The 27,315-nt window shown below is 40.8% G+C and overlaps 1 protein-coding gene across 1 annotated transcript; it reads right to left on the reverse strand.

Moving 5' to 3' along the window:
* ntrk2b (neurotrophic tyrosine kinase, receptor, type 2b) lies at positions 1–26,168 on the reverse strand. Its single transcript, XM_061698075.1, has 17 exons — positions 25,973–26,168; positions 25,050–25,124; positions 21,731–21,802; positions 20,427–20,495; positions 18,587–18,738; positions 18,309–18,445; positions 16,694–16,826; positions 12,834–13,139; positions 12,730–12,747; positions 12,027–12,061; positions 11,793–11,892; positions 9,950–10,138; positions 8,832–8,962; positions 8,571–8,743; positions 6,992–7,232; positions 6,273–6,431; positions 1–4,032 (listed from the first exon to the last, which is right to left on the reverse strand). Exons 1-17 carry the CDS (start codon positions 26,161–26,163, stop codon positions 3,847–3,849), a joined length of 2,367 nt encoding a protein of 788 aa, XP_061554059.1. The 5' UTR covers positions 26,164–26,168; the 3' UTR covers positions 1–3,846.
* Between the last annotated feature and the right edge of the window lie 1,147 nt (positions 26,169–27,315).

Here is a 27,315-nt window from a genome sequence, read left to right on the forward strand (position 1 = left end):
TACCACCTTTATTAAATACACAGTATCACAAGGAACATCTCCATTAATGGTGGTTAAGCTACTCACATGATGCACAAAGCATTTGATTGATTGATTGATTGATTGATTGATAGATTAAAGCGAAGTTAAATCTGCCTCACACACACAGTCTTGCATCCGAGTGTACGTAGAAACGCACACACATCATCTCTAAGACACGCGCGCGCACCCACACACACACACACACACACACGCAGTCTTTGTATTTGCACAATAAGTAAAATGAATCTGCACATTAATGAAAATGCTATTTTTGTCCCTTTTACCACATATATACAAAAACAATTATTACTACCCCCTAATCCCACATGACAGATTACATTCAAAAGAGGTCCCCGGCCTTCTGGATTACATTCAAAATAATATACTATTCATGATGCAAAGTCACAGTTATTCATCTGAAAGAGGATCTCAAGAGGCTACAGTCAGTCAGAGGCCTTTTAAAAAAAAAAAAAAAAAAAAAAAAAATCATTTATTAAAACAAACTTCTCTGCACCCCTGAAATTATGAGTGAAAAATAACTTCAAAGACCTGGATAATTTTTCCTACGAGCACAAAGAAAATCCAAATGGTACTTACATGGGGTATGTATTGCCAGTGGACCCAGAACATGTGATGCCTGCTGGAGTATACTAGTTTGTAACGCAGCCTAAGAGTCGTACACGCAAATATCCCAACTGTACAGCGGCCAGTTTATTATCTACCGCAGACACGTCAAAAACAACAAATAAAGATGATTCCGTAATATTTTCGTATTTTAGTGCCTACCTACCTAACATAACTTCAAAAAACAAAGAATGTAACGTAGTCTGGCTGCGTTCTGTTTTCGTTTTAAACATGAAAATATCGCGATACGGTACAGTAGCCATCCCGCAACAGCATATATAGAAATTATGTCCAAATGTGTATAATTGTGTTTTCCGCCCCAAGATCAGCTATCACGATTAGGATTACTGTTGGCAAACATTCAATATATAGATTATTGTAATACTTTGCCAATAATAATATAACGATACCGCGATTAGTTACCGTGTTTACCATGCCTAGAAATGACAGCCAACTATGTACAATTGCTATGTTTTTTATCCTAATAAATCAATTATCTCTGTATTGTGATATTATTGTTGTTGTTGGAATAAAGTCAACAATAATACTGTATTGCAATTTTCTGTGGCTTCTACATTTTCTGTGGCTTCTACATTGTTTGCAAAACATTGCGATTCAGGGGTATCGTAAAATGTTGTCATCAATAATGTCATGATACCACGATTAGTTACTACGCAATTCTCGTGCCTTGAAATTACAGCAAATTATCTACAGTTCCACATTTTTTTTTTTACCCAATCTATCATGATATTATCTAATTTGTAAAATATAAATCGTCAAATAAGGTATCAGAAGTTTCTCTGATATCAATGTTTTTTCTTTTTTTTTTTCAATTACCGTTGGCAAAATTTTGCAATAATACCGAATCGCGAGTCGTCATTGGATTCCTGTGCCTAGAAATTCCAATATGTATATGTCCAATATGTGCAATTGCGTGTTTTTTGTTTTTTTTTCTCGATTATTGCATAATTATAACTGGCACAATATCTCAAGACCACATCATGACAATCCTCCATGATTCCGCGCCCCCCACCCAGTTTATTGATTATCAGATAATTTCTGTATCAAGATGTTACCGTTGGCAATACCGTATCGTGAGTTATTCTGCAAACCCCATCCCTTCGGACAGGAGATGCCGTTGTTGGAAATGCAGACAAAATGAACGACTAGAACGTTGGCTAATTCATTGCAGTATATCAAAGCAATCCCACGACCGGACGCTCAGCTAGCTGTAAGTGCTTTCAGGACATGCCAGGACAACATTAACGCATAATTGCTTTGATATTCTAACCAAAAAAGGGTCAGATATTTCATAAACAATAATACTTTTTTAGGATTCTTTTTAATAATTCGCACTCCCCTTCTTATCACCTGTACAACATAGATCGACTTAAAAAAAAAAGATGATGCTGCTGGTGGATTAAAAAATGAAATCTGTAAAAATATAAAATAAGCTGTGTGCTTGTTTTTTTGTTTTTTTGGGGGGAGGGGGAAGAGACACAGCTCAGACTCTCAACATCTGTGTGCTTTTTAAGTACATTAAATAATACAATTGCTCAAAGCACTCCTGACAACATTGAAAACACCACACGGTCGTCGTATATGGATGGCTAGTCTGTGGAAACATATTTACAGAAAATATGACATTGATGGGGAAAAGGATGCTGAGAAATTAACGCTAAATAAATAATCTCCTTGCTTAAATAGATGGGGTTTAGTATATATAAAAAATGTTTTATCAATGGGCACGCATTGAGCGGCAAGGCGGACGAGTGGTTAGCACATCCGCCTCACGGTTCTGAGGACTCTGGTTCACATCCGGCCTCGCCTGTGTGGAGCTTGCATGTTCTCCCTGTGCCTGCGTGGGTTTTCTCCGGGTACTCCGGTTTCCTCCCGCATCCCAAAAACATGCACGGGAGGTTAATTGAAGACTCTAAATTGTCCGAAGGTATGAATGTGAGTGCGAATGGTTGTTAGTTTCCATGTGCCCTGCAATTGGCTGGCGACCAGTTCAGGGTGTACCCCGCCTGTCGCCCGCAAGTTAGCTAGGATAGGCTCCAGCATACCCGTGACCCTAGTGTGGCTAAGGAGTGTAAAAAATGGATGGAAGATTTTATTCATTTTAACCTTCAAAACAGTGTGTAGTACATGACAATTATTATTCTTTTTTATTTTATTTTACCTTTGGTAAGTTTCTCCACACTTTTAAGATGTATCATTGAATTTATTGCACATATACTGTACATCAGTATACTATCTAATTATATTTAATTCGTGGTGCATGGGGTCCATTTTAACTTAAGTTTAAAATATGGTTCAGTGCACTAAACAGGGTTTTAAAAAAAATATGTATATAAAGGAGTGGCTTTGGTAACCTTTTCCAATTTTGACAGAATGATCATTATATACATAATCATATATAATACTGTATCAGTATATCATTTGGTTTTATATTATATTTAAATATATTTTTCAATGGACCTTACCGAGGTGTGTGGGCTCCATTTTAATCTACCAGAAATGTTGTGCTATAAAGTGTATGCCCGTATATAAGATTAGAATTATAAATAATAATAATGAGGATAAAAATAAGTTAATAATAAATACACAATAATTATATATACTGTATGGCTATAATCACAGACTTTACTTTGTGTAAAAATAACAAACAAAAAGGACCAATAAGATAGAATTGTAGAATTATATATAAGACATATGATTAAATTTTTAAAAACATTATTTTTTAAGTCTTGTAATATATTCCCATATTTTTGTAGGATTTTATATTAACTCTATTTGTCGTATTTAAATGCTTGGGCTGTGTAGAATGCTTGGACTGTGTTCCCTTTGTGCACACGTGGTAAATATGCATGAAGACAAAATCGCATTTAGTCTCAAGAGTGTTGGGACGTAGTCACCTGACCAACAATGCATCGAAGGCCCCCTCCTGTTGAAACCTGCCTGCTACTGTACGCACAGCGAGGGAATATGTAAAGCAGAAATGACTCGCGAATTTAAGGCTTTTTCTCAATGCATTGACGACGGTTAACATTTACAGGGGACATTTACACGCAGAGGATTATCAGCACCTCTTTTAACTCTATGAACTTTACACTGCCAGACGCCATCCCCCTGGCACACACGCACACACTCACACACACACACACACGTACTGTACAGCAGGACGTAGTAGCAATCGCCTCAGCCCAGTATGTCCAGGTAGACGGGAGAAGCCTTGGCGAGGCTCTGGAGCATGGCGTGGATCTCCTTGATGTTGAGCCTCATGTAGGGCTCCCTCTGCCAGCAGCCCAGCATCAGGTCGTAAACCTCCTTGGGGCAGGTGCGCGGCCGCTGGAGCACACGGCCCTGCGTGATGCACTCGATAACCTGCCGTCAACATTTAGTTGTAACTCAAATGGCAAGAACAAAAGAAGTTCCTCTTACAAAACGTTTTCAAAAGTTCACAAGCAGATCACTTTCTACCGTAGGTTATTCAATTTGGGAATCCGGGGTGAGCTGCAAAACCTTTAGCAAAAGTAAATATATATATATATGTATATATATATATATATTTTTTAACTTCGTAGGCCACATTCATTTTGCATTTTGGATTGTGAGGTACGGGGAATGCTTCCCTCAAAAAGGGGAAATATGCTAATGTAACAAAAGTGTGTGCTGCTTCATGAAAGACGACAAGACGACGAGAGGTAACAATTTCAGTGTTGCGTTGAGAGACGCGTTTAATTTGTTTATTATTATTTTTTTTTTAGAAAACATGTTCTGTGGCCATAGCACACGCTTTGGCATTGACAAAAAAAAAGTAAACCTCTTGAAAATCGGTTAAGAAATGAGGAAGTTATGACTTAATTTCAATGTCCATGCATTGCCTTTGAAGGGAACATCGACGTTCCAAACATGGCCGCCACATTGATTGCCAGTGGAGTATAAATAAATAACCTACTCCCTGGAAAACATTTTGTGTACTTATTTCAAGTACAAATTTGCTTGAAACAAGTGAAATTTGTCTAAAAACAAGGTGGTGAGATTTTGAGCTTTAGCAGTGTGTATGCTTATTTTCAGTCTAAAAAAAAAACGCTATCATTATCAGGTCGCGTTCATCGCCATAACTACTTGTGCTAAATCTAGTTAAATGCTCGTTTATGACAGGACACCTTATGAAACACTGTTTGCAAATGTCTGCCTTTCAATAGACGGAGACTAAAAAAACAACATTGCATGATAATGAGTTTGTCATTGTTTCTTTTTTGTGTGGTTGTTATACTGTATATACTACATTTCCAACAGTGTTGTCTATTACTCAAATCAAAAGGTGACCTTATAAACAATTTAGTTATTCTTTGATAGACCTAGAGACAAGCCAAAATGTTTTTAATATTCCTTTCCTCTGAGATGAAATACTCATATTGTAGTCATACTGTCACGAAAGGTCTGCGCTTTTCTGGCAATAAACCAGACTTTTATAATGTATTGAATAAATACATATATATAACAGATAACAGATCCATCCATCCATCCATTTTCTGAGCCGCTTCTCCTCACGAGGGTCGCGGGCGTGCTGGAGCCTATCCCAGCTATCATCGGGCAGGAGGCGGGGTACACCCTGAACTGGTTGCCAGCCAATCGCAGGGCACATAGAAACAAACAACCAATTGCACTCACATTCACACCTACGGGCAATTTAGAGTTGTCAATTAACCTACAATGCATGTTTTTGGGATGTGGGAGCAAACCGGAGTGGCCGGAGAAAACCCACGCAGGCACGGGGAGAACATGCAAACTCCACACGGGTAGTGTCGGGCATTGAACCCCGGTCCTCAGAACAGTGAGGCGGACGCTCTATCCAGTCGCTCACCGTGCTGCCCAGGTAACAGATATAATAGAAAATTAGGCTTGCCTAATAATAATAATAATGATTATTATCATTATTATAAGGCTAGCCCTATTTTGGGTCATCCACCAAATGGTATTTTTCAAGGTCTAAAAAAAGTTTGATCAAATTTCAGAAGGGTACATTCCAAAATTGCCAAGGTGGACGACTGGTTAGCCCATTTGCCTCACAGTTCTGGGGACTGGGGTTCAATCCCCGGCCCCGCCTGTGTGGAGTTTGCATGTTCTCCCCGTGCCTGGGTGGGTTTTCTCCGGGCACTCCGGTTTCCTCCCACATCCCAAAAACATGCGTGAGAGGTTGATTGAAGACTCTAAATTGCCCGTAGGTGTGAATGTGAGTGCAACTGGTTGTTTGTTTATATGTGCCCGCCGTTAGCTGGGATAGGCTCCAGCATACGCGTGACCCTAGTGAGGATAAGCGGTGTAAAAAATGGATGGATGGACGGCACGCATTGAAATATTTTTTCATACAGCGCTCATGTCTAACGTATGCGCTCGCAAGTCAAAGCAAAAAAGTGATGGCTCGCATCTTAAAAAGTCGTAAGTCGGGTCGCTCGTATTTCAAGGCATTACTGTACATTGTCATTCACATGGAAAAATTCGACAAAACACGTCTTTAACAAAAGTGGAAAAAAGTGACAGTATTTCTTCTAACGTTTTGTAAGTTCGCAGGCAACTTGGTAGTTTGCAAAAGATGAGGTTAAGAGGACGGGACTGACCTCATTGTTGGAGAGCTGGTACCAGGGCTGCTTGCCGTAGGTGAAGATCTCCCAGAGGACCACGCCCAGGCTCCACACGTCGCTCTCGGTGGTGAAGCGTCGGTACATGATGCTCTCCGGGGGCATCCAGCGGATGGGCAGCATCGTGTGGCCGCCCACCTGCGCAAACACCACAACAACACGCAAGTAAGAAAAGGTCTTTCAATTGTTCACATTATTTTTATGGTTTCGTCTATGTTTGATGTATATTATGTCTGTAAACTGCAGTGGCGGCTGGAAACGGAGGGTAGAAACGGAGGGTAGTCACCACCCCCCACCACCCCAAGAAAATTCTGTAAATTGGTGAATGCACCACTATGTGGGGATTGACTTTGTTTACTTTTTGTGACATTTTTGTTTGGTGATGTGCCGTGAGATGTTTCTAATGTAAACTACATGCTTTGGCTCAATAAAGGGTTGGAAACACTGTCCTATATAGTAGAAGCTGATCTAAAAGTAGTTTAATTCCTTCATGGCTTTACAGTCACAGAGGATAGTCACCACCTCCTTTAACTCCCTATGAACAAGTCTTTATAATACCCCCCAAAAATAAGAATCTGCTCAATTTTGTACTTTTGGCCCTCATTACCATGGAAACTGGTCCATATATGCAGATCATGTCATTTGCATTTAAATGGAATCAAAATTAAAATGTGCGGTGAGAATATAAATGTACGGACTCTGTAGTAGTCAGTGCTGTAGACGTCTCTGGACATGCCAAAGTCTCCGATCTTGACCAGCAGGTTCTCGCCCACCAGGCAGTTCCTGGTGGCCAGGTCTCTGTGCACAAAGTGCTGCGACGCCAGGTAGACCATCCCGGCTGCGATCTGCTGCGCGATGTGCAGCATCTGCGACTGCGTCAGCTCCACCAGGATGCTGTGCTGCCCGTCCGCCATAAGCACCGCGTCCGGACCGTGGGACCTGCACGGTTCCATACAACGAGCGTTGATGGTAAATTAGTCATCAACAAAAATATGTATATTCACGATATGCCTAAACGTGCAAGAAGAACCATATATTTAGTTCTAAACACTCAAAAAGTTAGGAGGTAATCAACAACAAATACAAGAATTGAGAAAGTCATCAACCATTAAAATAATATTTGGCATGCCTAAAACAGTTCAGGAAGAACTAGAGTAAATCAAGAATGTCACATTTATCTCATTATAATGACCAAAACTCATATTTGTAAAAGAAAAAAACAAAATAATGAACACCCAAAATCCTACTACTACTACTACTACTAATAATAATAATATTAATATGAACATGCCTAAAATGGTGCAGGGTTATTTAATTAAAATAAGGACAAAAAGCTAAAATAAAATAAATAAAGGAAAAGGAAAAATGAAAAAAATATTAAGAATGTTTGAATTATTTCATTTGGTTGCAAAATGTTTTTTGTTTTTTTTTAGATTTCTCCATTTGAATTGTATTGTTTCTGGAAAATGCAGACTTATGGGGACACATGAAAAATAGTTCCCAGGATGTCCTGAATGAGGTGAACATTTTGACGCTGGAATGATTTCCATTGGTCAATTTGAGGTTTGAGGATCTTTCTTCTGGAAAATGGGTAATTATGAAATGGGACAGTTGGGAATTCTGGGAAAGTTGGAAATATAGGGGTGCCTTGAGATACAAGTGACCCGACTTTTTCGAGTTATATGCTGTCATCTGACTGATTTTTTTGACTCGCAAGTGGCCGGCATGGTGGCCAACTGGTTAGCACATCTGCCTTACAGTTCTGGGGACTGGGGTTCAAATCCTGGCCCCACCTGTGTGGGGTTTGGATGTTCTCCCCGTGCCTGGGGGGGTTTTCTCCGGAAACTCTGGTTTCCTCCCACATCCCAAAAATGTGCGTGGTAGGTTGATTGAAGACTCTAAATTGCCCGTAGAGGTGAATGTGAGTGCGAATGGTTGTTTGTTTATATGTGCCCTGCGATTGGCTGGCGTCCGGTTCAGGGTGTACCCAGCCTCCCGCCTGAAGATAGCTGGGATAGGCTCCAGCAGCCCGCACCCCAAGTGAGGGGGAAAAAAAAAATAATAATAATAATAAAATAAACATTTAGTTATACATTTAGTGTTTTGGTGGGGAGGCTGGAAAAGATTTACGGCTTTCGGAATGACTCGAACAGGTTGAGAAATGGTGAATTTGTTCTATTGCTCCACTCAATTCAATGGGATTTTCTTTTATGGTAAATGTGGAATTGTGGGAAAGATTAATTTTGGGCATATAGTATGGCAACAATGCACTCTTACCTGAGGAACTTGTTGAGGTCTCCATGCTTCATGTACTCAAAGACCATGATGAGGGGGTCGCTGTCCACGCACACGCCGTAGAAGGTGACGATGTGCTCGTGCTGCAGGTTGGTGAGCAGCTCCGCCTCCCGGTAGAAATCGGCACGCCCGCTCTCGCTGGCCTCCTTCAGGGTCTGTCGGCACACACGCGACCAGGAATCCGTCAAAGACTCCCCGTGCGTCGATTATCGACTGATACGCCGAGACGCCTCACGTTCGTACCTTGACGGCCACGTGGATCTTGTCGTGGTCGGGTGTCAGGTTGTAGCACTCGGCCAGGAAGACCTTGCCGAAGGCGCCCTCGCCCAGCTCGCGCTTCAGCACGATGTTGTGTCTCTTGATATGCTGCACGACTGCGGGCGAGTAATATTTTTGGAATATTGTTTTACCGACACCTTTTTAGCCTATTTAATGTTCATCCATCCATTTTCCTCATTAATATAAATATTTGGTTGATGATTAGTTTCTGTTTCTCTGTCATTGTAATTTTAGTTTTTTTATTTTTATTAAATAAAAGGCATTTTACAGCAGTGTCTTGTCTTGTTTAACTCAACACATTTTTTCATGTCTTTTTTATAAGGAAAAATAACACTCAAATATTGTATCATATGAAACATAGTAATAACATTTAAGAACATTTTACAATGTAAAGAAATATACAGATCATCATGATTAATTGATTGCGACTCCTTCTGATCTGCGCGATTTGGCCACGTGGGGGCAGTATAATACAGTCTCGACAAATGAAGAAGAGTTTCAAAACTAAGTGACTCAGTCAGTAAACTGCAGTAATATTAGCCGTTTTGATATACAATATATATATATATATATTCTTCTTTTCTTTGTATTTTTCTATATTATTTTTACCAACATGTCACGACCTAGGTACTTTTCAGTTGGATTTAACTTAAGTTCAATTCAGTTGCATTTAGTTTTAAAAAACAGTTTTTTTTTAAACATTCAAGTACAATTTAATTTAACTAATACCGAATGTCCAATATATTTTAACTGAATCATTATTTTAGGAAAGTTTTTTTTCTGTTTTTCCCCACATTTATGTGCAATGTTAATGTATATAATGTTACAGTAGCTAAAAATTGTATAATATACTTTTTAGGAATAAAACCTAGTTTTCGATTAATAGTTAGGCCAACTCTGCTACTGTATTTCAATGTTGATTATGATGGTGGTACTTGGAGAGTTAAGTATTTTTACGTGGCGCTCTTAAAACTTTGAGAACCACTGCTGTCGAATATTTACTTCCATTATTTTTTGTAGCCTCCTGCTTCTGGCGTCCATCCCCACCCGGTAGCCGATGCCCGGAATGGGCAGTAACTCACACGTGTCTGGTTTCAACATGCTGCCTGTGTTGCCGAAGTACTGCGGGTTCTCGATGACGGGGATCTTGGTCATCCCGATGATGACGGCGTCGGGCGCCATCTCGGAGGACGATGGCGTGTTGTTGCCGTTGGAGACGTGGTGGAGGGGGCTGGCCGAGTCGTCGTCGTTGCTGATGACCGACGAGGAGCCTGGCGACACGAGGACCAAGAGGAAGGTGTGTGTACTAATAAACTGGGTGAGGTGTTTACACTGTAATTACATTGTAACTAACTACATACTGTATAAAACAAATGTCTGTAGAGTACTGTACCTTGTCACATTAGAGCAATGCTTTCTATGCACCAATCCATTAGCAGGTTAGCATTTTTCTTTAGAACAATCATATTAAATACAATATTATTTAAATATTATATCGTATTATACTCTACCCAACATGTTCCCACATTATTTTAAAAATGAAAAAAGTGTCCCATCCATCCATCCATCCATCCATTTTCAACACCGCTTATCCTGGTTAGGGTCGCGGGGCACTGGAGCCTATCCCAGCTGACTTCGGGCAAAAGGCGGACTACACCCTGAACTGGTCGCCAGTCAGTCACAGGGCACATATAGACACGGACAACCATTCGCGCTCACATTCACACCGTCACTGAGTGGGAACTGATCCCACGCTGCCCGCACCAAAGTCAGGCGAGTGCACCACTACACCATCAGTGACTTAAAAAAGTGTCCCAAAAACAACATTTAAAAAGTAAGAGAAGAGTGTGATCTATAACAACACAAAATATATATTATTGTATCTTCCTAAAAAGGTGTGGGATGAATTTTTCACGTATTTAATGGAAATATGTACGTACATACACACGCACACATAAATTAAGTAAATAATTCAAAAGAGAGGAATTGATTTGATAAAAATTATCACACACATACAAGAACAATTTATAAAATTAATTTAAAACCCACAAGAGGAATTAATCTACAAAATAATGTTAACATTTAACATGTCTAAAATAGTTTACGTCAATTTCACATTTATTTAGACAAAATCATCACAAACACACAAAAGAACAATTCATCAAACTAATATAAAATATTTTTTCAAAACGTAACGTGAATGGTATATTAAATGTCCAAAATCGTTCAATTGAAATAGTCACCCACAAAATATAGCTTCAGAAAATGATAAACAAATTAAAATTAAAAAAAAGTAAAAAAAAAAAAAAATAATAGTGAAATACTGTTTTACACAACTGTATTAACAATTTAAAGCCATATAACATAATAGGGCGGCACGGTGGATGACTGGTTAAGAGCGTCTGCCTCACAGTTCTGAGGACCGGGGTTCAATCCGTGCCTGTGTGGAGTTTGCATGTTCTCCCCGTGCGTGCGTTGGTTTTCTCCGGGCACTCCGGTTTCCTCCCACATCCCAAAAACATGCATGCTAGTTTAATTGAAGTCCCTAAATTGCCTGTAAGTGTGAATGGGAGTGTGGATTGTTGTTTGTTTATATGTGCCCTGCGATTGGCTGGCAACCAGTTCAGGGTGTTCAGGCCGCGATCCTTGTGAGGATAAGCGTCTTAGAAAATGGATGGATGGATAACATAATAGTGGGTTTTCAACACCAAAATAATCATCTGTACTTTCTCTTTCTTTCTTTTTTTAGGCTGCTGTGCCTGCCCTGGGTGGTGCCAGAAGACCTTTGGCGAGGTGTAGACGCTTGAGAAAAATAAAGAAAACACAACTGAACATGTTTTTTTTTTTAAGTATTAATAACTGTAAGCCTTACATCAAGTGAATTAAATACGCAACGTCGACGGTGATCTGGGAAGACGAGCTCACCTTTAATTCCAAACTTGGAGTTCCTTCCGTATTTGAGAATGATCACCATAAGAACGCAGCCCATCAAAGCCACGCCGGCGATTCCCACCACCACGTAAACCTGCAAAAAAAAACAAAAAAACATATAAATATAACAGGCAATGGCCTGTAATCAGAACTACCCTGATGGCCTGCAGGGGGAAATTAATGTTGTTGTTGTTTTAGGATATTTAATATGGTTTGTTTCTCACTTACAGCAATGCTGTCATCCATTGGCGGAAGCGGCGAGTCTGGAAGGGAGCAGAATTCCATCGTGAGTCATTAAAAGTCGCATAATATCATATATTTTTCATTGGTGTGTGAATGTAAACTTTGTTATGGCTCTGCCTTTTGTTGTCAATGTCATTCAATTTGTTACTTAAATCTAAAAAAATAAAATTGAAGCTAATTAATGAATCATTTTGGTGAAATTACTCATTACATTCAAGCCTAAACATAGTCATTTATTTATTTGAAATAATGCTCAAAATAAAATTTTAAAAATGTAAAAATAGAAAGTACGGTAAATGTAAAAGAAATCTGAATATTTTGCATGTTTAAAAAGTGTATGAAAAATTTGAAATAGTAAAAAAGGAAAAAGAAAGTGGTCAATAACAACCAAAAACTAAAACTCCATTTTGCACTTACATTAAATATGTAATATACAGTATGTATTTTGGTTATTAATAAATGGTCATTATGGTAGCACTTGGAGAGGTCAGTATTTCTTTAGGTGGTACTCAGTATAAAATGTTTGAGAACCACTGTTTGAAGTAAAGAAAAAAAGAAAAGAAAAACATGCCCTACCAGTAGTGTCTGGACAGATGAAGACAGGCAGCAGAAAAAGTGGCGGATACGACATCGTTAATTGAAAATGCTCATACGGTACTATGAATATGCAGCCAGCGTGGTCACTTACAGTAGTAGAAAGGATCTTCTACAGGAGGAATGACAAAATTGATGTTACCAATGGAGTGGCACAGGAGAAGTCAAAGAAGAAAAAAGAGGGAATCGTGGGCGCACCTGTGTGGTCGTAGGGTGGGTCGATGAACTGCGCTGCCACCATCTTCTCGTCACGGCCGTATCGGTTCTTGGCCACCAGGCGGTAGACGCCGTTGTGAATGTGCGTGGGGTTGACCAGCTGCAGGCAGCCGTGGTACTCGCTCTTGGTGGACTGGTGGATCATGGTCCGGATGTAGTCCTGCTCCTCCAGCGTCACGTTCTCAAAGTACCACTGCAGCTCTGGCTTGGGGTTGCCCGTCATGCTGAAGGGGATGCACCAGTGGTGGCCCTGCTCCGGTTCCAACAGCTGCTGGATGGTGGGGGCGACTGACGGGACGAGCGGTCACACGGGGGGGTGGGGAGTGGTTGGCAAGTCAACGACCGGGGAGGGAGGAGTTGTCCGGAGGAAAAACAACATTGAAAGACTGAGAGAGGACATGTTGTTTCAGGGGTGTCAAGTATGGAGACAAACAATACAGCTGCAATGGAGACTGACATAGCGTCCCTTTTGGGGGCGTTTCCAAGTGGGGCTGGCATGATAGTATCACAATAGTCTAAACTATCCTGTGATAATGGCTAGACGAACAAGCAACTGATTGGAGACACAGTAAAACTCTGCCTATTATCAGTTTGCTATTCACAAAATTTAACTTGGTGTTTTTTTTCTGTGGAGTCTATGCTTAGCTATTCGCTGAAAAACTCACCTTTTCAGGGTTTTTTTTTTTTGTGCACTTTCTGTAACGCGCTAAAATGCCGCCCAAGCCCTGTCTAAATCGGAATAGCTGTATGGCAAAGAGGAACCAAGGTTAGCCTGGGTTGTTACCGAGAGTCTTTTCTGCATGTAGGCACGCACTTCTGTTTTTGTTGTCGTCGTCCCCCGTCCCCCCAATTCAAATCATCTATAAACCAATTTCTTTCAAGAGCAATTTTGTAAGATTCATTAGAAATGATATTAAACTGTTTTGGGATCATAGTTAAGTGTTGCCCCCGCCTACACGCAGTTCGCTACTCGCAAATACACCTATTTGCTTTTTTTTTTCTCTGTGAAATCTATCCCTAGCTATCCACTGAAAAACTGACCTACTTCTATATTTTTGTGCTTTTTCTGTAACACCCTAATATGCCACAAAATCCCTATCTATACAGTATAGCAATAGCTGTCAAGGAACTGCGTTGGAGTGATACAGCTTGATTAAGAAATAAGCTTTGTATGTCATGGACGAGTTAACTTTAGCCTGGGTTGTTAGTGGAAGTTATGGAGAGTGTTTGCTGCATGTGCATGGACACGTGCACTTGTAAATAAAAGTAATCTGTAAATGCAAACTAAAACTAGCAGACATTCTAACAGCTTCTTCCCTCTTGCCATTAACTTCTTAAACAGTTATCTTACAATTCCATCGTAACATGCTGCCAATTGTGTCTTGAGATTGTTGTCATATCTCTGTCGGCCCAATTATATATTATTCGTGCACTCACTGTAGTAGTCTAGTCTCGCCACTGCACTATTTGCATATCTGTTGTTGACCAATACTGACCACTTATGTGCTTCAGAAGTATCTGCACCATTTGCACAATTGACACTGTTCCAGATTGTCACACTACAAGTCACTTTAAATTGCTAGAGGACTGCATAATTTGCACAATTGTCTAAAAATAATACAATTGCATCGTCATTGCCACATTACCGATAACCTTTTATTGCTCTGTGACTCTCCGTACTGTGCTTTTATGTCTCAAAAGTATTTTCTGTCAAATGGCTGTCTGTTGTCGTACTAGAGCGGCTACAACTACCGGAGACAAATGTGTTTTTGAGATACTTGGCATATAAAGATGATTGTGATCATTCAATTTTAAGGGTAGTGCTGTAAATTAGGTTGACATTACAGTATATTAAACCATTTTGGGATTATGGTTTTTGGTATATCTACAGTTTTAATATAGGCAGTTATTATCGTTCTTTTTTATAGGTATTCTCACCTCGGCAGGGCTCAGCTCCTATCTGGAATTACTGTATCACGATACTGACAAAGATACTGCTTGGATGGATAGACAAACTAGCAAATTATTGGACATTTTTGGGGTAACAGAATACAAAGACAAACACGAGCTAAGATTAGACACAATTTGGAGAGTATCAAGTAGGGATGGCAATCATAGAGTAACTGTTGTTACACTAGTATCACGATACTGTGATAATCAATAGATAAATTATCAAATGATTGCATATATTGGTTGTTCAGGTGTACAGAGACAACCATTAGTATTGGCTAAGATTAGCACCACTTTTAGGGGTTTCCGAGTATTGAGACAAACATTAGAGTGGCAAGTTTTTTAGAAGGTATCCAGTATGGATTTTAGTACTTGCTAACGGGGGTAATGTTTTTCTTTGGGGGGGGGGGGGGGTGAAGCTTACTGAGCATTGCAATAAATATGAGCTCTCGTTAACAGTAGCCATGTTTTGGAGGATTATTGAGTATGCCCACATAAAAGCTGGGAAGAGGAGGATTGAGTGTGGCACTAAACATTAGCATTAGCTAATATTAGCAACACTTTTAGGATTTATCAAGTGTAGCATTAGCACTTGCTAACAGTGCCTATGTTGTTGGTGTGTTATTGAAGATGGAGACAAACATTAGCATTAGTTGATAGTGGTATGGTTTTTAAGGCGAAGACATCAGCACTGGCTAACAGTGTTGCAAGTATGGAGACAAATATTAGCATTAGCTGATGGTGGCTATGTTTTGGGTTACTGAGGACAGAGACGAACATTGGCACCAGATTAGAACAGTTTTTGTTATTGAATGTAGACCTTTCCATAATGTTTGTAAACAATATGTACTTCTGGGTGGCAGAACTCAAGGGCCGACAACAAACCTGAACTGGGAACGATAACAAATATCTTTTGCTTCTATCTTTTGTGTTTGGGCTCACAATGCCCTATATACCCCCCCCCAAAGAAAGGGTAATTTTCCATTTTCTTAAACACTCTCTATTCATTCACTGGAATCTGTGGGTGAGGAAGCTACTTCGAGTGGATGTTGTAAATATTTGTCCGACTTGTAAGAGTGCCTTGAGGTGGAGTAGCCACTTCAAAGGGCCAGACTAGGAATCAAATCTCCATCATTGTGTTTTGTGTTTTTTCTCTCTGGTATGTGTAAAATTTTTGGTTGGGTTCTTTTTAATGTTTTAGCCTGCTTGCTGGCGGTAGCTCTACAATCAGCTATTCATTTCACCGCCAAAAGAGCACGTCTGTGCCATTAATTCGAGCAACAGAAAAGTCAATTATTTAGCCAGTAACCCAATGTTCATGTTAAATATGTCTGTGTTTCCACAACTCTATTTTTTAATCAACTTACCTGTTGAAATATAAACTACAGCTCCCGTTCAGTCACCCTTAAAAGCAATTTACCTCACGTAACATCTTCTTTTGGACTAACACGTCACACATTCAAGAAGAAGGCTAAAATAATCACTCAAGCTATTTATCCTGTTTTTTCAATTGCTCTGCCCTGGTCAAATTACAGAATTGTTTGTTTGTTCTAGTGTTTCCATTGGAGCTATTGCCACCCGGAAGTACGTGTGACGTATTGGTGAAAATGTCTAGAGAGACAAAGATTAGCATCAACTACCAGCAGCTTAATTACTGAGCATGGCGACAAACATCCTCACGCTAAACGATGGGAGAGGAGACACGTAGAAGCAGAGGACGGCAAAGCTTCACAGGAGGAAGAGTTATGGACAGGAAATCACACCAACAAGTCAATAAGATCAGCGGTGGCAGCAATGAAAACAAAGTGACTTGTGCTTCTGCTGCTTCCACTTGGAAACAAAACAGCAACATTTGTGAAGCGGAATATGCTCGTGTGCTAATGTGTGCTTACAGTGGATGTTGAGCTGCAGGGTGGCCTCCGTCTGACCCACCATGTTCTCAGCAGTGCATGTGATCACCTGCCCGTTGTCCTCGGGAGAGAGGTCGGTTAAGGTTATCCTGCTCGCCGTTTCCATGGGGTCAATCTGGACACATAGCATTGTATGGTGGCTATCCCTATCCCAGTGTTCACCAACCAGTAAAAAACTACCAAAAAGATACCAATTAGCCTAAAACCATACTAAGCTATAGCCTATGCGGAATGTCACATGACCAAACCCGCTATACCAGTTTTCATTAGTAAGCAACAACTCAAATGAGTTAGCCTCAAGCTGTAATACAGTGACTGTGGCTTGGCTAACTCTCTCGATTTCCCTCTTTAAGATGAAATAGTGGCATTAGCGTTGCTCTACATCTTCATGCGGGTTGATCTGTACTCATATTACAGCATGGTGGCTAATGCGATTGCGGGGTCTGTTAGTAAACAACAACCAAAAAGATACCAGTTAGCTTCAAGTGGTGATTCACCTTGGCGCCTTAGGCTCAGCTAAAATGCTAACTCTTTCGACTTCAGTACCCTGGTAGAATTGGTGCACATCTAATCAAGTCACTCTATCAGTCCCAAAAAAATCAAAACAATGCTTTTTTAGCATGTCACGATGATGAATTCATGTCAGATGTGTGTGTGTGTGTGTTAAAAAAAAAACACTCTTAACAGCTTTTTTAACAAAGGCCCCATTTTTAAATAGGGAAAATTAGACTGGACTATTTTTACTTTTGGATTTATACGCTGTTTGATGCCATAATGAGTATTTATGTCAGTAGGTTGCAGTCTGTCTCATGTAGAGCCTTTCCCAGCCCCCCGTTGGTCCATAAAAAAAAAAATATATATATATAACAACCATTTATCATATAGCTACATCACCACCATCGCCAGCCTTTTCCAAACTTTATAAACAATGCACCCCCTCAACACCCCAACAGAGTTGACGCACCCCTATCCCTGTCAAACCAACTCAGCCATCAACAGCAATGTTGATTTGATGCCCGTTGAAAACCTCAGCTGAGTTGCACACCACCATCCACGGCAAAAAAAAATGCCCCACAACCCGCCTCCCTATCCAAACAATCGCTGTTTAGCGTATAACTTGATTTCACATCATATAACAACGTTTCGAAAGCTTTTTAAGAAGTGCGCCACCTTCAACACCCCAAGAGAGTTGGCACACCCCTCTCCCTTTCAAACCAAGTCGCCAGAACATCGAAACAAATGCCATTTAGCATATAGCTATGTTAATTTTACCTCAATTTCGCAAATCTTTTAAGGCAGCCAAAAGGTGGTGCACCCCTCAAACTGCGAAATATATCCACTCAAAGCTTTGTAGATATAAGTATTATTTGTAATCACTAAAAGCTTCAGTGGGTTTCAGGTGGGTTCCTTGATCTCATTTTTGTGGTTGATACGGTGTTGAATATCGGCGGGTCGAAGCCGAATCTTGAAAAATTAGACCCACGCAGGACTGTACTGTAAACCCTGGAGAATGAAACCTAAAACCTAACTTCAGCCTCCACAAATGGCTGCGAAGCCTCATTGGAGCTCGTTGGCTTATTCGATTAGACTGACTCACCTCGTAGTGCGAGAAAATCATGTCCAGGTTCCACAGGATCTCTGGAGGCGGCGAGCCTGAAGCGCTACACAACGCTTCGACATCGCCGCCCTGCATCTCGGTCACCAACGTGGGGGTGACCTCTACTTGAGGAACCACTGCGGGACACAAGGAGACGGTCTTAAGTTGCCGAACGAGAGGTAGGGGCAGGAGGGAAACTGTAAACCCCCCATCGATCGCTCTCCAGACTTTCAGGAAGCGTATGCCCCGTTGCTTATTTTAACACGGCTTCACGTTACCGCAGTCGGGCGGAGTCAGCGTAACGAAGGCTTTTGTTGCTCCTTGCTCGTCCTTGCATTGCAGATCTTGGCTGTCGGGTTCCTCCTGGCTCCTCAGTTTGATCCAGAGGTTCTCGCAGATGCAGTCCAAAGGGTTTCCGGACAGGAGGAGCCTGAAAGAAAACGATGCGCCACGCTAGTCAGATCACTGGTTCTCAAACTGAGGTTGGCGAGTCGTAACGTGAGTGTTCACAAAATAATTAACAATAAATGATTGCCGTATATTAAAAAACTACTGTATATGCATGCCTTTGTTCTTATAATATGTATTACAACACCAATTCCAATGAAGTTGGGACGTTGTGTTAAACATAAATAAAAACAGAATACAATGATTTGCATATCATGTTCAACCTATATTTGAATACACTACAGACAAGATATTTAATGTTCAAACTGATCAACTTGATTGTTTTTAGCAAATAATCATTAACTTCGAATTTTATGGCTGCAACACATTCCAAAATAGCTGGGACAGGATCATGTTTACCAATGTGTTACATCACCTTTTCTTTTTACAACATTCAATAAATGTTTGGGAACTGAGGACACTAATGGTTGAAGCTTTGTAAGCACATATCCTTTACACATTGATGTCGGTTCTTGATGAGGTGCCGACTGAGGGATCGAAGGTCACGGGCATTCAATGTTGGTTTTCCGCCTTGCCGCTTACAAGCAGTGATTTCTCCAGATTCTCTGAACCTTTTGATGATATTATTGACCGTAGATGATGAAATCCCTAAATTCCTTGCAATTGTACATTGAGGAACATTATCCTTAAACGGTTCGACTATTTTCTCACGTACTTGTTCACAAAGAGGTGAGCCTCGCCCCATCTTTGCTTGTGAATGACTGAGCAATTCAGGGAAGCTCCTTTAATACCCAATCATGGCACCCATTTGTTCCCAATTAGCCTGTTCACCTGTAGGATGTTCCAAACAGGTTTTTGATGAGCATTCCTCAACTTTCTCAGTCTTTTTTGCCACCTGTCCAAGCTTCATTTGTATTTGTGTATTCAATTAAATATAGGTTGAACATGATTTTCAAATCATTATATTCTGTTTTAATTTTTGTTTAACACAACGTCCTAACTTCATTGGAATATGGGTTGTACATGTGAACTATAACCTCATATATTCTTTTGTTTTAGTGAGAGGGGAACAAAGTTGGCCTTGATCCTTTCTCTCTCTCTGGTATTATATTACTTTGCTGTGGGGCAGAGGAAAATGTCTGGTGGGGGACCCCAGTTGCATGTGGCAGATGATAAATGCCTGTTCATGTGTGCATGACCTCGCCTAAGGAGAAATGGACAAAGTGTTACAGTGGACCCCCACTATTCGCGGAGGATAGGGACAGGACCCGACTGTGAATAGCAAAAATCCGCAAACAATTGACGGCCATTATAATTGCCATGAAGGGGGGTGCTGGGGAGAATGCGCGAATAGGTAAATCCGCAGGTGCCGAACCGCTAATGCATGGTCGCTATATTGCAGATTTTTACCTATTGCGTGTGGGTCTGGAATGTAACCCACGTGCTTAACGCGATTCACTGTACAGTATCATCCCGCATATTCTGAGTTCACTATTCCCAAATTTACCGATTCATGTTTTTTTTCTGTGGAACATCTTTCCAGCTATTTGCTTTGGATTTGGATTTGCGTTTTTTTTTTTTTTTTTTTTTTTGGTGATCTTTTCTGAAGTGATACATCTCTACTGAGAGACAACCTTTGTAGGAGCTAGTTTTAGCCTTTGTGGTTTAGCCTGAGGTTGATGAGATGCAAAGAAGAAGAGTGGAGCTTACGGATAAGAGATGTTATAGTTCTGAAAGGTCCTCCATGACAGCGTCGACAGGTTGTTGTCTTGCAAATTCCTAAAAGAGAAAAAACAAAACAGAACAAAAAAAACATTTAGTTGGCCACTCGTATGAAGCAAATTATATTAATAATCTTTTTATCGGTTTGTCTGTCTATAGGTGACAACAACCAAATGTATTATTAGTAGTAGATCGAGTAGAAGGAGAACTTAGAAGTAGTAGTGGTAGAAGTAGTAGTAAAGTATCTACCTATTTAGCTGTCGAACGGGCATGACAAGAAAAATGTATTATTAGTAGTAGGGGTTCTCATTGTAGTGGTAGTCGTAGTAGAAGTTGTAGTAGTCGAAGAAATTGTTGGTTGTGGAAATAGTAGCAATAGTAGAAGAAGTAGTAGTGATTGAAGTAGTAGTAGCTGTAGGAGAAGTACTAGTAGTAATATAAATTGTATTTTAGGAAGTAGAAGTACTACTGCTAGAAGTAGTGGTAGGCATAGTAGAAGCAATACATGAAGTACTAGTGATAGAAGCTGTAGTAGTTGTGGTACAAGTACTAGTAGTAATATAAATTCTATTGTAGGTAGTAGACATTGAAGTAGAAGTAGTGATAGTTGTAGTAGTAGAATTAGTAGGAGTAACGCTGTAAGTAGTTATGGCACAAGTGGTAATATTAGTAATAGAAGTAGTTGTGGTAGAAGTACTATAGTCGAAGGAGTTTAGTAGTTGTAGTAGTAGAATGTCAGGAGTTTAGTAGTTGTAGTTGTGCTAGTAGTAGAAATAGTTTTGCAGGTTGTTGTGATAGAAATAGTAGTAGTTGTGGTAGAAGCACTACTTGTACGACGAGTAGAAATAGTATTGTTAGTTGTAGAAATAGTAGTTAAAAAAAAGAGTAGTAAAAGTAATTGAAGTAGAAATAGTAGTTTTGGGATAATAAATAGGATATAATGTGCTCCCCCCCCCCCCCCACACACACACACACAATGAGCTCTGCCGTTTACAGGGGAGGATGAGGGCTGCCTCGCTTGCATGAGACCTCAAAACAGGCTAATTTCAGCAATAGGAGAAATAGTGTGGAAAGTGTCCTATAATTCTTGACCCCTGGCGTCTTTTGATGGTTGTTATTCAAACACGGGAACGGTATCTAACGGTGATAACAAAATGCATGCATATGTGGCCTTGAAATGGAATGAAAGTTACTAAAGTTCAGGCTAATCATCTTAGGTTGGAATCCGAGGTCGACTCCATGCGACACAGAGGTTCTCAAAAACAGCACTTATAGTACTAACACATTCTTACACATAATGTAGTCTTGTATTGTTGTAAAAGGCATCCGGGGATATCGACGTCAGTCTGGTCCTGGTCACCGTTCTGTCGGAAATGAGAGCTTTGATCAGGTGAGCCCAGCAAGGAGATAGTGCCACTGAAAAATAACACTTTACGCATAACACATAATTAAATGGAATTTAAAACATTAAAGAATTTGTGCATCATGATTTTATGCTGCAATCCAATTCAGTGTGCTGATCCTTCTGGTGTGCCCGCCTTGGCCACTGGGAGGCAGTATACAGCCATGCAGACACAAATGAAGAAGAATTGACTTCTTTTACTACTACTCTGTAAATTGCTGTATTATTAGTCATTTTTCATAGAGAATAAAGAATATATGCCTGTGAGTATTGGTTAATTCTTTGTCTAAGTGTTTTTCCACCATTTGTGTTATCCGTTGCTTAAAGGTTGTAAAACCGCAACTATCGCTGCGCGTGAATGGGATTTTCCATTATACAAACATATGTTAGCAATAAGCTAGCGGGGTATGACAGAATGATTTCGCTTAATATTTTACAGACCAATCGTCCTGGGTTGGAATATAAATTCGACTCCATGTAAAGCAGATGTGAAATGTTTTTGTTTTTGTTTTGTTTTTTTAATTTTGGAAGGCTGTCTATAGTCATCCCGCGTTGGAATGTCAGCGGTTGATCCACTCTATCCAACACAGACCTGAAGCAGTTTTCATAAACAGCGCTTGTACTGTGACAAAATATTAGTTCAAAGATTCACAGGAAAGCAAGGTCTTCAAATATTTTGTACCACAATTGTCCTGGTTTGGAACAACAGATTGCAGGTGACATGCAACACAGATGTCAAGGAGTTAAAATAGTCCAATGTTTTTTTTGTTTTGTTTGTTTTTTTAACATTGTGGAGTCTAGTTCAGTCATCTTGAGTTGGAATAGCAGTACACAGGTGCCAGTGGGTGGTCAACTCCATGCAACACAGATGTGATGCACCTATCACAAAAAGTGCTTATGTTACTTGTCGTGGTTTGGAACCCCAGGGAGACTCCAGCACTTACATTACAAATACATGAGTTTGGCGATTCACATGAAAACAAATTCTTGAAGCTTTTTTTTTTTTGTACCTCAATCGTCCTGGGTTGGAATAGCAGGGTTTCGCCATGCAAAACAGCAGTGAAGCATTTTAAAGGATCAAATACCTGTTATGATTCTTTTGCTTGAGTTTTTTAAAAATGCAATTCTGTATAGTTGTTGGAATAGCAGTTTGCAGGTGCCCGTGGTTGGTCAACATCATGCAAAACCGATGTGAAGCAGTTCTCAGAAACAACGCTTACACTACAACTCTTAGTTCTGTGAGTAGCATTTTTGTAACCCAGTTACCCTGGGTTGGACGACCAGTTTTCAGCTGCCATGCAACACAGCTGCGAAGCAGGTACAATAATCAAACAATTATTTATTTATAATATGTTGTTTTTAGAAATTGTCCAATGTAGTCCAGTCATCCTGGGTCTGAATAACTGTTCACAGCTGTCAGGAGTTGGTCGCAACACCGATGTGAAGCAGATTTCAGAAACTGCTTATAGTACAACCCCAATTCCAATGAAGTTGGGACGTTGTGTTAAACATAAATAAAAACAGAATACAATGATTTGCAAATCATGTTCAACCTATATTTAATTGAATACACTACAAAGACAAGATATTTAATGTTCAAACTGATCAACGTTGTTGATTTTAGCAAATAATCATTAACTTTTTATGGCTGGACAGGTGGCAAAAAAAAGACTGAGAATGTTGAGGAATGCTCATCAAACACCTGTTTGGAACATCCCACAGGTGAACAGGCTCATTGGGAACAGGTGAGTGCCATGATTGGGTATAAAAGAAGCTTTCCTGAATTGTTCAGTCATTCACAAGCAAAGATGGGGCGAGGCTCACCTCTTTGTGAAAAGGTGTGTGAGAAAATAGTCAAACAGTTTAAGGACAATGTTCCTCAACATACAATTGCAAGGAATTTAGGGATTTCATCATCTACGGTCCATAATATCCTCAAAAGGTTTAGAGAATCTGGAGAAATCACTGCATGTAAGCAGCAAAGCCGAAAACCAACATTGAATGCCCGTGACCTTCGATCCCTCAGGCGCCACTGCATCCAAAACCCTCATCAATGTGTAAAGGATATCACCACATGGGCTCAGGAACACTTCAGAAAACCAATGTCAGTAAATACAGTTCAGCGCTACATCCGTAAGTGCAACTTGAAACTCTACTATGCAAAGCAAAAGCCATTTATCAACAACACCCAGAAACGTCGCCGGCTTCTCTGGGCCGAGCGCATCTAAGATGGACTGATGCAAAGTGGAAAAGTGTGCTGTTGTCCGACGAGTCCGCATTTCAAATTGTTTTTGGAAATTGTGGACGTCGTGTCCTCCGGGCCAAAGAGGAAAAGAACCATCCGGACTGTTATGGACGCAAAGTTCAAAAGCCACCATCTGTGATGGTATTGGCCTGTGTTAATGCCAACGGCATGGGTAACTTACATATCTGAGAAGGCACCATTAATGGTGAAAGGTACATACAGGTTTTGGAGAAACATACGCTGCCATCCAAGCAACGTTTTTTTTTCATGGATGCCCCTGCTTATTTCAGCAAGACGATGCCAAACCACATTCTGCACGTGTTACAACAGCGTGGCTTCGTAGTAAAAGAGTGCGGGTACTAGACTGGCCTACCTGTCTCCCATTGAAAATGTGTGGCGCATTATGAAGCGTAAAATACGACAACGGAGACCTCGGACTGTTGAACAGCTGAAACTGTACATAAAGCAAGAATGGGAAAGAATTCCACCTACAAAGCTTCAACAATTAGTGTCCTCAGTTCCCAAATGTTAATTGAATGTTGTTAAAAGAAAAGATGATGTAACACAGTGGTAAACATGACCTTGTCGCAGCTTTTTTGGAACGTGTTGCAGCCATAAAATTCTAAGTTAATGATTATTTGCTAAAAACAGTAAAGATTATCAGTTTGAACATTAAATATCTTGTCTTTGTAGTGTATTCAATTAAATATAGGTCGAACATGATTTGAAAATCATTGTATTCTGTTTTTATTTATGTTTAACAGAACGTCCCAACTTCATTGGAATTGGGGTTGTACAACAAAATATATATATTCTTTAGAGATTCACAGGAAAGCAACATCTTAAAGCATTTTTGTTGTCCAATCATCCTGAATTGGAACACCAGGTCGACTCCATGCAACAGAGATGTGAAGCGGTTCTCGGAAACAGCGCTTATACTACGAAATACACATGCCATACTTACAGGTTCCGGAGGTTTATGTAGTGCCTCAGACTGTTGTCGTTGAGCTCAAACAACCTGTTTTGATTTGCGATGAATCTGTCAGGGAACACACGATAGCAAAGTGTTATGGATGTCACGTTTTTTGTTTGTACGTACAGTATAGTATATGCGTGGGTGAACTGCAGCCCATCCTAGCTGACTTTTGGGTGAGAAGCGGGGTACAACCCCGGACTTGTCGCCAGTCAATCACAGGACAGACAAACAAGCATTCAAACACATATTCACAGTCTTCAATTAGCCTTGGAATGTGGAAGGAAGGCGGAGGACCTGAAGAAAAGCCACGCAAGCACGGGGGGAAACCATACAAACTTGAGATTCGAAACCTGAATGTCAGAACCGTAAGGAGGCAGCTGTGCTAACCACTAGATCAACGTGCTGCCGGAATATAACAATGTGACCTCAAATGTTGCCTGCGAATCAAGATTGTATTTGTATTTCCTAAGGGTAAGAAAAAAAAAATTGTGAAGGAACCCAAACAAATAAGCTCGACTAACTAATACTATTAACATTTTTTGAGCTGGTATTTTTGGCCCATCATTTTTACAAAATGATGTATTTTTTATTTTCTTTTTTAGTCAGATCATGTGTTGTGACCACGTGTATTTGGGGGGGGGGGTCACATTGACGCCCCTTTATAGTGTGTGCGTGTGTTTCATGGAATGCTGTGCAAATCCAAATAAACGTGCACGAGCCTCACGCACGCGCAGTTAGTGACACGTAGAAACGCGCGCGCGCGCGCGCACACACACACAGGACGCAATTTGACTGTTCTGATGTGTGTGATGATGCTGTATTAGGAGGTCTGGGGGAATGCGTAGTTACATGATCACCTTCATCCTTTTAACATCTCATCGTCATCGTCAGGTTGCCACGCACGCACTTACATGTCGGTGATGTTTTCCGTGTCGTCCAGCGTGAGCATCGGGAAATCCTCTATGCTCGGCGCCGCTCCGTCGACGCACGCGATCCGCGCCACCGTGCAGGTGCAGGCGGCGGGGCAGGCGGCGCTGAACCCCCGCAGTCCGCGCAGCGCGAGCAGGAGGAATCCGAGCCGAGCCGTGCCATGCCAGTCCATCGCAAATTTACGACAAAAAAAACAAAAAACAAAAAAAGACAAAAATCCGAAACAACACACCTCTTGTGTTTTCTCCCCCCACCCACCCCCCACCCCTTAAACCCACCCACCACCCCCCTGAGATGTAAAATGTCTCAATCGGACGGAACCCTTGTCCTCTACGAAATGTCGATCCGCTTGCCGGTGGAGGACGGAGACATCAGGGTGCCGTGGAGCGGCCTTAGCGTGTCTGCAGAGCCGCGATCGCGCACGACACGCTCGCCGCCGTTCGTGGAGGTGTCAAGTGCTCCAGCAGCAGATGATGATGATGATGAAGATGATGATGCTGTCTCACTCCTCCGGAGCCTGCATGCCTCCCCCCCCCCCACCCCTTTCTTCACTTTTTTTTTTTTTTTTTTTTTTTTGCCTTGTAAAAACAAATATGACGTGTTCCAGATGTTTGCAGATCAATAGGCATCAGGCAGGGAGGCTGGATGGACGGACCCCCTCCTTCATTCCTTCCTTCCTCTCCGCTCCCTCCTTTGCTGCCCCCTCCCACACGTGAGGTGATGCAGGGAGGACGACGACTACCTGCATACATTACCCCCCCCCCCCCACCCCCCTTATTTATATACTGGAAGAGGCAAAAGTAAGTATACTTTTTTTAAAAGTTAATTTTATTGCATTTACTTTTGTTTTTTTCCCTGATGGCATTGTTTCCTTCCTTGACCTCCTTCAAGTCCATGACAGACCAAAGTTCATCCCTTCCTTCCTTCCAGCCTTCCTTCTGGCCTTCCTTCCCCCAGTTGTTGTTGTTTTATATATATATATTGTATCCTTACCTTCTTCCAGCCTTCCTGACCTTCTTCCTTCCTTTTTGTCCTCCTTCCTTCCTTACTCCTTCTAGCACATACTTGCCTTTTATCACTTTTTTCTTCTTGCATCATTTGTCCTTCCTTTGCACCTACTTTTTGCCTTCCTTCCCCAAAGCTGCTTTCTATTCCTTCCCTTGCGACCTCCTTCCAACTCAGACCTGCTTTTTCTTCTCTTTTTCTGACCTTCCTTTATTTGCTCCTTTGTTCCTTCTTTTTCTTCCTACCTTTCTTCTGGCCTTCCTTCCTTCCTCAGAGTTGGTTTTTACTCTTGCATCGTTCCTTCCCTGGCTCCTTCTTT

The sequence above is a fragment of the Phycodurus eques genome, chromosome 15 (assembly GCF_024500275.1).
Source record: "Phycodurus eques isolate BA_2022a chromosome 15, UOR_Pequ_1.1, whole genome shotgun sequence".
NCBI classification, from domain to species: Eukaryota; Metazoa; Chordata; class Actinopteri; order Syngnathiformes; family Syngnathidae; genus Phycodurus; species Phycodurus eques.